Consider the following 12,652-nt stretch of genomic DNA (forward strand, 5'->3'; position numbering starts at 1 on the left):
GGACGGTGGCGATTAATGGTACTAACGACGAGATCCGGTCCACCAATCTCCTCCAATCGAGAACGAGAGTCGAGAATGAACTACGTCATCCGTCATCTGTTTTCTATGGCTGAATGTGTACATTTATGGAACTTAAAGTGAGATAGATATATATTTGATATTTATTGAAAGCGAGAAAGAGAAAGTTCTAGTGCAGTTTAGTGTAGGATATAGAAAATAGATTTATGATAAACGATAACCTCAAAATCAGATGAATGTTAGAAAACTTGGAAACGAAGAATAATGGATGACTCTCCACCTCGTGTTGCTCCAGAAGGAGAAGATGATTTCGAGATACAATCGAGTGCGCAGATGGCAAATGTGGATCATGTAGAACTTGTTGAAAATTGGGATTATGAGGCGAACGCCTCGCAAAACGATGACATAGAAGTCGAAAAGAAAGATGGGCCGTCGGTCCGTCTTATTCCTGGATATGCAACTTTCGAAGATTACATTCAAGTATGCTTGTTTATGTTGACGTTTTCTCGCCAAGATCGTATCTTCCACGCAAATACATACATCTTGGCAAGTAAAACAGTAAAAAAAGATTCTAGTCCTAAAGTGCAATATATGTATTTCAGGATGCATTTGATACGATGAGAACTGGAATCAAAACAGCTAATAATCTGCCTGCCGGAGACAATTTCAATTACTATGCTTGCTTTCCAAGCTTTAATGATGCCAGACAGAAAGATAAGGAGAGAATACTGGCTACAATGAAGAGCATAATGAAATTAGTAGGAGGTTCTGGTAACATTCAAAACCGAGATATCGATGAAAAGTTCGATCTTTTATTGGAAACGAATGATCAACTACTAGATCAAGCTGTAAGCATCCTATAATTAGATATTAATTTGAATTTTTTAAATAAATTTAGTTTCTTAATAATTTCTCTTGCTCTCTATGTTCTCTATTACAGAATATATTGATGGATGAAGAAAGTGGTATTCTACGAAATCCTCAAGTAGAATTGGTTGTATCACAGATGCCAAAACCAGTTGTGAATGGCACTTGGAATATAAAGACCAACCAAGTCTCAGATAATTCAGAGAAAGTACGATTGTTGGGTGGAAAAAATATACAAAGACCACAGTTGATGTTTAAGGATAAAATTGATAATAGTTCAAAGCCATGGATGCCTCGAATTAAGGATAAACCAAACTCTCTGAAGCCATTGGCTCTTCATGTCGAAGAAGATGAACATGGCGAAGTCTTTAATCACCCTTATGAATTTGAACTAGATAAGTTTGAAACACTGGAATGTCAGTTAAAGAAGAGAATACCTGTTGAATATAAGTTGTTGGATGATACCAATTTTGTATTCATTGATAAGCCAGCTGATATCAACATTCTTCTAGAAGATCTGAGAAATCATAAAGAAATAGCTGTGGACTTGGAACATCACTCTTATAGAACGTTTCAGGGCATAACTTGTTTAATGCAAATATCAACGATACAAACCGATTACTTAATTGATACTTTGAGCCTACGATCAGAATTATATCAACTGAACGAGATTTTTACAAAACCTTCAATCTTGAAGGTCTTTCATGGTGCTGATATGGATATTTTGTGGCTCCAAAGGGATTTGTCGCTGTACGTAGTGAACATGTTTGACACCCATCAAGCTGCAAAACAGCTCAACCTACCCTATCTCAGTTTGGCTTATCTATTAAACAAATATTGTGGCATAGATCCCAACAAACATTTTCAATTAGCCGACTGGCGTATACGGCCTTTACCATTAGAACTAATGAAATATGCGAGAGAAGATACACATTACTTGCTTTATGTAAAAGACATGCTGAAAAACGAATTGATTGATGCGGCTAATGGCAAAAGCAATATCTTGAAGGCTGTGTATGATCAAAGCACTGAGATTTGTAAGCGCACGTATGTGAAACCAATTTGGACAGAGGAAAGTTGTATGAACATGTACAGGAAGAGTCAAAAGTCTTTCAACAATAAACAGATATATGCGCTTTTAGAATTGCACAGATGGCGAGATCTCACGGCAAGGCAGGAGGACGACAGTATTGGCTATATATTACCGAACCACATGCTACTCAATATAGCTGAGACGCTGCCACGTGAAATGCAGGGTATTCTAGCATGTTGTAATCCAATTCCGCCATTAGTGCGACAAAACTTACTGAAAATACACAAGATAGTACTGAAGGCTAGGGAGCAACCGCTTGTAAAATCTATTGCTGAACAGGACATTCGGCAGAGACCGACACAACAAAATCATACGGATACTGGAGCTTCCTTATACATACCGCATGATGTACCAAGTGGTACAGAAGCAAGAGCAGATTTGCCATGTCTTTTAAACAAGAATATTGTGAAATCAGAACTCTCAGAGGCAAACAAGTGTCAAACCATCAAGCATACTATAACGATATTCGATTCACCAGTTATATCAGAGGTAAAATGATAGTGATAGTAACTATAAGATAATTATAGATAGGAAATAATGAAAATGATAATTATATTAGGTGTTGGAATTAATTCGTAGCGTTTTTAATGAAAGAATGTTATTTATTTCACATGAGCATTAAAAAATATATTAATGAAAGTACTTCCCATCACTTGTAAAACGCTACGAATTAATTCCAACACCTAATAGATAGGAAAGTGTTTTGGATATACAGGGTGTCCAGAAAATCGTCCGCAATACTTCGGGAAGTGATTTGGGATCCAAACAGAAGGAAAAAAAGCTATATAAACATAGATCCGGAAATAAATCGTTTCCGAGTTATAATCAATTTTTTATTTAAAAAAAATTGTAATTTATTTCATCATAATTACAATTATAATTGATTTTATTGTGTTTTAACATAAATAAATATATTTCGTACTATTTTGGGGTTATCTAGGATGCACTACGTGGAGACATAATCCGCTTGGCATCCCTCTGGTAAAATAAAAAAAATTAAAAATAAAAAAGATAAAAAAAGAGGAATACCTCACATCAAAATAATCCAAAATGTAGTTGTTTATGCTAAAACACTATAAAATAAATTATGATTGCAATTATAAAAAATAAGTTACATTTTTTTTAACATAAAAGTAATTATAATTCGGAAATGATTTATTTCTGAACCTATGTTTATATATTTTTTTCCTTCTTTTTGGATCCCAAATCATTTCCCAAAGTATTGCGAGCGATGTTAATGAGTTACACTTATTTCAGGACGAAGAAACAAAAGGTAGTAAGAATGGGAATAAAAAAAAGATTATATTCATAAGTCCGTTTATGAGATACAGATGTGTCATACCAATGGTAATGGATCAGGAAGCAAAAGAACGAGAGGAACAACAAAAGAAAGAAGAAACAGAAAAAGAAGAAAAGAGATTGACTATGAAAAGCCAGAATGAATGTGTAAACGAGACTGAAATTAACGAGAGTAAAAACAGAGTTTATGAACATTTTAAACAAATATCTCAAAAAAATGTACAAGCGGAGGTTCAACTCAAAAAGAAAAAGAAGTCCGATAGTATTCTCAATTTAGTACGTAGACAAAAGAAGAGAAAATTGGATACTGGAAATGAGAGTCAAAAAAAGAACGACGGCAATGATTTTTCTACATCGACATCGCATTTAAATAGTAAAACTGTACATGTGTCCAAGAAAGCAAAACAAAAAACACTGAAAGTGATCAAAGAACAGAAGTTGCAAGAGAGTCTTACACAAGTCCAGAGTGATAATAGAAATTCTGTAACAATTAAATCGATAAGGTAAATTATTTGTTTCAAAAAAAATAATACAATACATATATTTGTGCGTAGTAATAACAAAATTCTTAATGTGATGACAGAGCTAAGAAAAAAGGTGACAAAAAAGTGAATGAGGAAATGTTGAGGAAACAGGGTTTGTTACCATCAAAAAAATTCGATTACAAATCAGTAGACTTTAGCAGTTTCCAAGGTGGCAGTACACAAAGTAGTGCAAATCGGACTCAGTTTCAGCAACCTCGAGTAAGTAAATATTGTTTTATTTTTTTCTTAAGTAATCAATATGAAAAATAATTTTATATTAAAATTTTATGGCAGCAAAAGAAGAAGGAGAAACGCTTCCAGAAGTGGAAGAAGCAAAAACTTAATATATGATTAATAATATAATATATGATTACAACGCAATTTTTTGTCTTCATTTTCCATCAAATTATCTTTAGAAAAAAAGATAAATCCTGACAACAATAAGGGCTGTATGTACAAGTATACACTGTATATAAAAATATTGTTTCTGGATTTAGGTTAATATTTAACGTTGACTTTTATATTTCATAATAATTTTAATAATTTTAAAGAAATTTTCCTATATTTTCTAAAACATGAAAGATGTATTTGAATATAATTTACTAATCAAATTGTTTATTAAATTACTCATTCATTTTTCTTTGTTTTTTCTTTAATAATATATGTATATATATTATACATATACAATATGTATCGGTCAAAAGTTTGGGCACACTACATGATTTTCCTGATAGCATGCCGAGTAACATAAATATAGAAATTACAACCTACATTACTCGTAAGACATCAACTAAAAACTTATTGCAAGATACTGACTAATCAGTACAAAAGCGCTGATTCGGAAAATCGCGCAAGAGTTCCAAACCGTAAATATATCTTCAATTATACTTTGTAAAAAAAAATTATAATTATATTTCGTCAAAACATAGATATTAAAGGTTAATATAAACAACATAAGGCTGCGAGAATGTTACGAAAATCCGATACTATAATTTTCAATATAATTTCATGCCTTCATGATTCTGATATTCAGAATGGATCCAAATCAATTGTGAAAAAAGAGCACAGGTCATCATATTGCATAAGTAGGGCTACTTCAATTAGTGAGAACGGCTATTATAGCCGTTTTATACAGATTCAAACTTTTGATCGGTATATGTGCATGCATGTGTGTATAAATATAATTTTTACACATTTTTATGAAAATAGATATAAAATTCATATAATAATTACGTTCATATACTCGTGTTGGAAATATTTTATGTTATTAGTTTTAATTACAGAGTGAAGATCTACCGATCTTTGAATGTCCTTAAATCCTTGAATTATCCTGAAATTTAATGTATTTAATGTTCTGAAAAATTCCTGAAAAATCCCTACATTTTAGGACTGACCTGGAATTTTGTCATTCTTTCATTAAAAAAAATCGGATCATGACAAAAGAAAGAAATTTGAAGTATTTTCTGCGCTTGCGCAAGAACTATATCGATAACGAATTTTATGACAATTTAGATGACAATTAAAAATAAATATGTGGATAAAAAATTAAACTATTAGGTGTTGGAATTAATTCGTAGCGTTTTTTAATGAAAGAATGTTATTTATTTCACATGAGCATTAAAAAATACATTAATGAAAGTACTTCCCATCACTTGTAAAACGCTACGAATTAATTCCAACACCTAATAATAATTCAATAAAGCGCTAATAAATTTATAATTTCTTAAGATGTTTGTGATATGTTAATAAAAAGAAAAGTAGATATAAGCCCTTCTTTAAAAATGCAATAAGACAAGTTACTAACAGAAAACTTAGATTTAATGTCTAAAATCGAATATAGCAGAGAAATCATCTTTTGTGTGTTGAATATTCTTTTATTACTTATAAAGTATTAGATAATATTATTTCAAATCCAAATTTGTTTACGTTTTAATTAATTCATCATATAAAATTTTAACTTAAATACAAATTATAATATATGTGCGAATCAATGAAAATTAATCAACTAATGAAAATTAATTGATCTAGAAATTAGGATTTTTACCTAAAATGTCTGGAATTATCCTCGAATTGATTAGCCAGATCATTGAGCACCCTGTATTAATACTAGTTATTAATGTTATTAATAACATTAATATATATAATTATATAATGAGTCAAATTAAAAAATAAAATTTAAATTGTTATTCCATCTTATCTTGTTATTTTATCAGTTAAAATAAAAAGAAATATTGACTCTTTCTAAATAAATGAAAAATATTACAACATTATATCGGTTTCTAACTTTCGATAACGTTTATATATTATATTATTAAAAGCCAATTCATCTTTATTTAATCAATGTTGTTTTAACTGTATAAGAGTGAGGACAGTTTATCTAAAAATTTTTTCATTAAGTACGAATCGTCATGGCTTATCTAACAAAATGGGATGATAAAGTATTTCATATATATATATACATGTATGTTAAAAGATAACGTATCAAAAGCCAATGTGCTAGTCGATGATCACAATGGTATTTACAATCATTCTTACGTTCACCATTTTGTATCATTTTTCCATTGGAGAATGTTTTCACTTATGGCATCCGCATTTGACAAACGTAACTCAGTCTTTTGAACATGCACTGAATGAAACGACGTTCGTCACAACTCTGCCTCTATTTAATGAGACGAATGAGACTCTGACGAATTTTACATATACATTGTCCACTCGCGCAAACAACTCGAGCGAGTTGTTCAGCGATTCATCGCAAGATGCACGACAATCTCGACAAGTGGACTGTTTCGGAATGGGAAAGACAGTCGCGGCGACTCTGGAGTGGTTCTTTAGAAGTAAACCTAATGGGAGTGACGCCTTGGACGTGCAATTTCTTCTGTCCTCTAGGAAACAACCTCGCCGCGTGCAAGTAGTGCTTGATGAACAATTCGGTTTAGAATGGACAGACTTTAAAATAGAACGCAGGACGGTGGTCATAGTACATGGTTTTCTGTCTCATGGCCAAGAAACATGGATTAGGGACATGGAAAAGGCATTACTCGAATGGGTGAGTCCATCGATTGCAGTTTCATTTTCTAAATAGTCACTCATTTTTTATGGAATCCTATATGATCGTATACAGGATGATGTTAACGTGGTGATAATAGATTGGAGCGCCGGCAGTAATACGTGGAATTATTACAAAGCAGCGGTTAATACCAGAATAGTCGGATATCAATTATCAAAGTGCGTACGCAAAAAAAGTATATGTGATAATTGGTAATTTGTCAGGCAATGCAATAAATTCGAAAGCTCTAAATGCCGCGACGCTTTCGAACGATTGTATTGCTTATGTATAGATTAGTCTGCTAATGCTTTCTAATGTCGACTTGTTCACCAAGATTTATAGAACACGTAACGAACGCTACAATCGCGCAGCCGAGCGTAAATAATTGGGGTCCTTTACATCTGATAGGACATAGTCTCGGTGCTCACATTTGCGGATTTGCTGCAAGAGAACTGAAAAAAAGGCAAAACAAATGGACTGTGCAGAGAATCACCGGTCTGGATCCGGCGCAGCCATGTTTTCGTAAGGCTGATACATCTGTTCATTTACATAAAAATGACGCACCATTTGTCGATGTGATACATACAAACGGCAAATTACTCACGAGTCTGGGACTTGGCTTACCCGAAGCTATAGGTAGCTTATTGATTGAAACTTGATCCATCCATAGCTTATCGCGCACACTTTTTTCTTCTTCTCGACAACGTATAACTTTGGAATCATAATTTCCCAAGAAACTCGTTTATTTAATCTCTTAATCCTAATACCATCCTGTAAATAGGTCATGTTGATTTCTACCCAAACGGTGGTAAAACGCAACCTGGCTGTGTACGAACGTCATATTTCAATTACTTACCAATTCCTACGGCTGGTTAGTATAAAATGACTATTAACTAGCTAGTGCTAGTACACAATGATTATCAACTAGTTAACTGGAACTAACAATAAGTAAAAAAAATTTGTTGTTACACTTGTAGTGATGCAACGAGCGATATGTAGTCACGGACGTTCTTACGTCTATCTCACAGAATCTTTAACGTCTGCTACTGCGCGCAATTGCAGTTTCTGGGCACACCAATGGAATTTGACATATCGGCATTTTTTGCAAATAATTGCGGAACCATGTGATGAAAACATTTGTTCGGAAATGGGCATTAGAGCAGAAATGTACAATCAGCGTGGAAGTTTTTTCGTGGCTACAGCCGGTACAAGTCCATTTTGTGGTGTGTATTGCATCAAATAATGACATTATTATTTTATGATATTGTTACGCAATCATTTTGTTACAGCCAATAGCACCGATGTCATAGAAGAGATAAAAAAGCAATTGCAACAGGATTACTTTGGCCATACGGAGGATTAACAAATTGTGCACTGCAATGAACAACTTTTTTGTAAATAAATTAATTATATCAGTACGGGTAGAGTATACATATATACTTAATCATTTCTTATACATATATCTGAATATTTATAATTGTTTGTTTGATATAAATATATAATTATATATGTATCCATAATACATACATAATTTTTTATATTTGCATGCACGCGATTCTGTCCTCTCGTAAACAGTTTGTTTCAAGAGTTCGCGCTACATATTTTCACATGACTCACAAATTTTCAATAAATTACAAAAAAAAATTATACATGTGCGCGCGTGTAACAATCTTGGCTTTAAAAGTGAGATATATGTACATATACATATACAGCATACTTGAAAAATAATATTCCCAAGCTGAAATATAGTGACAAAAGAAAAAATTGTAAATAAATACAATAAGCAATCATAATTTTTATAACGGCAAATTAAAGAAATACACCAGTTATAAAGATTCGTATCAATATAATTTCATGCTAGGAAAGTAACTTTTCAGTAAGATAGATCATGCGATTAAACTTATATTGCTTATTTTTATAAGAATTATAGATATAATACGCACGATGAGTTAAAATGCATTGTCAGAATTAATAAAACTATTCAAAGTCGTAACTCAGACCGATATTTTTCACAGTACGATACGTATAAACAAGCATTAATTATATGTATAGTAGTAACAGAGAACGATAAATGTATACATAGCGCAAAAAAAAAGTAACGACATGATTAAAATATTTCCGCCAGACCTCGACACTAGATGTATTGAATGTGATGGTAACTACTATTTGGTATTCTCAAGTCATTTTTATAGTAAGCTTGTGGTCGAATATCCTCGATTTGTGCATATAAAGTAATCGTTGCATGTAACGTTATTGGCACATTATAATACTCTTATCTGATTTAACGAAGCCAGATGGAAACTCCTGTAAGAGGATACTATCATCATAACACGTGGTCGACGTCTTATCACGTTTTCTTCGAAATGTTAGTATGTATATATCTTCCATATCAATATAATGTGAAATCATTCACATTTATGCTAATGAATGACTTGGACATAAGTGGCAGGGAATATACCGGTACGGCCTCTGCACTCGCCTATCCACCAACCATCTGGCTGTTTTTGATGAACAGTTATCAGGTCTCCCGGACTAAGACTGAGCTCGTCATTTAGATTCGCGGAATATTGGTAGATCGCTCGGCATTGCTCTGCGTGTTCAATCTTAACCGATGATACTTCCGTACCATCAATTTGATTGTTGTTGTCTTCCGAGTGACTGCTAAACTCGTCGAAGTCACTAAAATCATCTTCGTCCGGTGGATTCTCTGAATTGCCGTCACCGGCAGTGCGATCAGCCCAATCGCGAGTTTCGCCGTCCTGATCCTTGGTCAAATGCAATTCGAGCTCGTCGTCACTGTCCTGGACCTCGAAAGATTCATTCTTTGCCCAAGAAGGAATCTACAAGGAGATCAGAGAATACAAGATCTTATTTGTTTTATATAACATATGATTTTCGATTTTATATATATATATATATATATATATATATATATATATATATATATATAAGGTTAGGGAAAAAGTCCCTTTACAAACTTAGTAAAAAAACCCATCAATATTTTCGTTAAAAATGATCAAAATTTAAAATTAAAGTTTTAAAGCTTGAAATCTCTATTTTCAAATGATTACTATATTTTTTGAATTTATGTCAGTTTTGTAATTTTTACATATAGAAAACTACGAGCTGAAAAAAATGAAAAATTTTCTTTTCACTTTGTAGCTCTGTAGCGTGCCTAAAAAAAATTGAACAAATTTTCGATTATCTATCGTGAAAGTTTGAAACTTTCCCAACAAAATCTTTTTTTTTAATGTTTCTATGTTTTTTTGTATCTGAGTTACTCGCGAATTAAGTAAAAAAGAACATATATTCTGATTTTATTGCTCATAACTCTATTAAAAATCATCGTATCGCAAAAAAAATACAGATTCTTAAAGCTGAAACGTTGCTCTGTCAAGTAATGTAATTGTCTCCATTAAAAAAAAATAGAATATTTTTTTACCAACTTGTAAAAAGACTTTTTCCCAATACATTAAAGTTCAAGAACACTGGAACCTCTCATAGTACGCAATTATGAACGTAATAACGAGATTGTTCTCACTTCACTTCTAAATTAATTCTGCGTATCCTATTGAGCGGTTCTATTGCTTCAAGGAATTTTGTGTGCTATTTCATCCGTGATTAATTCAACTGCTCCTCATAGTTAGCCTTGAAAATACTATACCTTGAGAACACTTTGCTGCAAACCCTGTTTGTCTCTCGAAACTAAAATATGGTCCGATAAGGGATGTTTGATTCGTTTGCTACCCTCCACTTCAGCGAGCGTACCGCTGACTTTGTACCTAGCCGCTTCCAAGTACAACAACATTGAACGCATCTGCCGAAACGTATTTATTTTTTATATCGCGCGCCCGTATTTATTGTTAGTATAAAATAATAGCTCTGATTATAGGCCTGTTCTTTTTGGCTGAACTTTTGCACCAGTTTATCTTTTTTCCTTTTCTCTCTAGCAAGAAAGAAGAGGAAGAAAGATGAACTGGTGCAAAAGTTTAGCCGAAAAGAACAGGCCTTATGTCAGATTAGCGATAAATGCACCATGCTCGACATACGTACGTGATTTAGTTTATCCGTTACGTTTTGCGTGCTTTCGTCCGCCGCAAATGCCGGAGTCTTAACGAAAGCTCGGTGTAATGTTTCCAGGCCTTCTCTACCTCGTCTTTCTCGCTCAAGATCTTGCCTTATCAGATGCAGCACCCTCACCAATGCCTGTTTTCGCCGTTCGCGGTTCATCGCTAACGTTACGTGTTCCGCGTAGAAATCCGGCAATAATTGTTCCGCGTTCGTCACATCGTGATTATCCATTCGGCGTACGAGATTTTTTAGGATCTCTAAATCCTGCGACACGTTGCAACTGCGCACGGGCGTTAGTAAGCGATCGGCGCTCTAAGAAAGTATATTTGAGAAATTTAAATTATCTTTATGATAAGTGAAAAATATAGTTGCATGATGTGTGATTATTTTGATCGTTTGTAATGTTCGTATATTACCTGCTGCAATCGCGGTGCGAGCGCCTGCAAATGCGTCAAGTATACGTTGGCGAGGTCTTTTAGGGCGCTCAGTCGTTCCTCCTCGAGCAATTCCATCTGCTTCGCGCCTTTCTTCATCGTGCTCTCGTATTCGAGCCTGGCTCTCTCAGCTCTCACGCTGACCGTGTAGAATTCGGTATCCGCTCGACGCGAGGAGTCCTCAGCTTTCCTTCGTCTAGTCTCCAGTTTGCTCGCTTCCTTCTCCGTAACGTGATGACTCGACGTCGACGACCTGTTGTTGCTCTGCTGACTTTGACTGATGGTCTGCAATCGCGCCAGATCCTGCAACCTCTCGTTCTCGCGCGCGCACGCAAAGCTCTGCTTTTTACTCTTTGCTGCTACTCCACGCCATTCTTGCAGCGACTTGGATGCTTTGTCCACTGAATTTTCGATGCTTTTTCTCGATCGGCCCTGCGTCTCCGCTACACCCACCTGTGTGTTACATCATCCTTTCATTCCTTTCGTTTCTCGATTCAGTTTGTTCAATGCTATTACAAGATTGAATCTTTTCAGTTGCGAGTTTCCGCAAAGAGAAAGTCTAACTTTATGTATTTGTCTGCGCAAATGCATATGTGATGTAATGTAGTAATGTCACGTCTCAAATTTTTGTCATTTTAATATTTGTGATCCGATTCGATGCACTTTTCGAAATAATTCGTAAGGTATAAAAGAGTCAACCCAGACAACACAAAGTGTCTAAAATTGAGACATAAAACTTCAAAACATTTTTTAGACGTCTTGAAGTTTTACGTCTCAATTTTAAATTTTAATGCCAAAGATGTCTTATGCCAATTTTGGACACTTTGTGTTGTCTGAAAAATTGTCAAGATAAATTTTCTTCGGGCGATTTTAATTTTGCCGTTTTGCAACAATCGTGTCCGATCGTGACGTTGCGTAAGTACACGATTGCGCATCCAGTCTTTTTCACGCGTAATTCTGATGAGCGTAATTATCTCCCTAGACTTGGACTTACTCTGAGCGGTTTGGCAAGTTGTTCGCTTAACGCGATGCCCCATAGCCGATGTGCTTCCGCTGCAGCCTCCATCTCCTCGCCGACACACCTCCACGCCTCATTCACACCTCCGTTGCTATTACCACCTGTATTACGAAAGAGCAGATCCATACTTACAATTAGAAGAGACGATTGCTACGGGCACCGTCTGTATTTCGCAACGCGCCAATACACCGCGCTCTCGTTGATATTTACTACATATATACTATTCAAAAGATAAACTTCTTACTAACAAGGAATTTCTTACTAACAAGGATGTTAGAGCCT

The 12,652-nt window shown here is 34.4% G+C and overlaps 3 protein-coding genes across 15 annotated transcripts in view; 2 read left to right on the forward strand and 1 right to left on the reverse strand.

The window, feature by feature from the left end:
* The first annotated feature begins 25 nt into the window (after window positions 1–25).
* Rrp6 (exosome component Rrp6) lies at window positions 26–4,182 on the forward strand. Its single transcript, XM_011057494.2, has 6 exons — window positions 26–498; window positions 621–866; window positions 959–2,467; window positions 3,236–3,780; window positions 3,861–4,020; window positions 4,096–4,182. Exons 1-6 carry the CDS (start codon window positions 283–285, stop codon window positions 4,150–4,152), a joined length of 2,733 nt encoding a protein of 910 aa, XP_011055796.1. The 5' UTR covers window positions 26–282; the 3' UTR covers window positions 4,153–4,182.
* Window positions 4,183–5,197: 1,015 nt separating this feature from the next.
* Window positions 5,198–8,369, forward strand: LOC105146883 (phospholipase A1). Its single transcript, XM_011057500.2, has 6 exons — window positions 5,198–6,847; window positions 6,923–7,026; window positions 7,182–7,483; window positions 7,629–7,718; window positions 7,825–8,070; window positions 8,137–8,369. Exons 1-6 carry the CDS (start codon window positions 6,305–6,307, stop codon window positions 8,208–8,210), a joined length of 1,359 nt encoding a protein of 452 aa, XP_011055802.1. The 5' UTR covers window positions 5,198–6,304; the 3' UTR covers window positions 8,211–8,369.
* A 253-nt stretch (window positions 8,370–8,622) lies between these two features.
* The window catches only part of Nost (Nostrin), a 33,224-nt gene continuing 29,194 nt past the window's right edge, over window positions 8,623–12,652 (reverse strand). For all 13 annotated transcript variants that reach the window (XM_087406903.1, XM_087406898.1, XM_087406891.1 and 10 more), the window contains 5 exons: window positions 12,347–12,471; window positions 11,335–11,805; window positions 10,901–11,230; window positions 10,512–10,664; window positions 8,623–9,687 (listed from right to left, as the gene is read on the reverse strand). In XM_087406903.1, the coding sequence (XP_087263029.1) occupies window positions 9,268–9,687; window positions 10,512–10,664; window positions 10,901–11,230; window positions 11,335–11,805; window positions 12,347–12,471 (1,499 nt within the window). In that variant the 3' untranslated portion in view covers window positions 8,623–9,267. The remainder of the gene's footprint in view (window positions 9,688–10,511; window positions 10,665–10,900; window positions 11,231–11,334; window positions 11,806–12,346; window positions 12,472–12,652) is intronic.

Source organism: Acromyrmex echinatior, chromosome 1, assembly GCF_024713525.1.
Source record: "Acromyrmex echinatior isolate Ae372 chromosome 1, ASM2471352v2, whole genome shotgun sequence".
NCBI lineage: Eukaryota > Metazoa > Arthropoda > Insecta > Hymenoptera > Formicidae > Acromyrmex > Acromyrmex echinatior.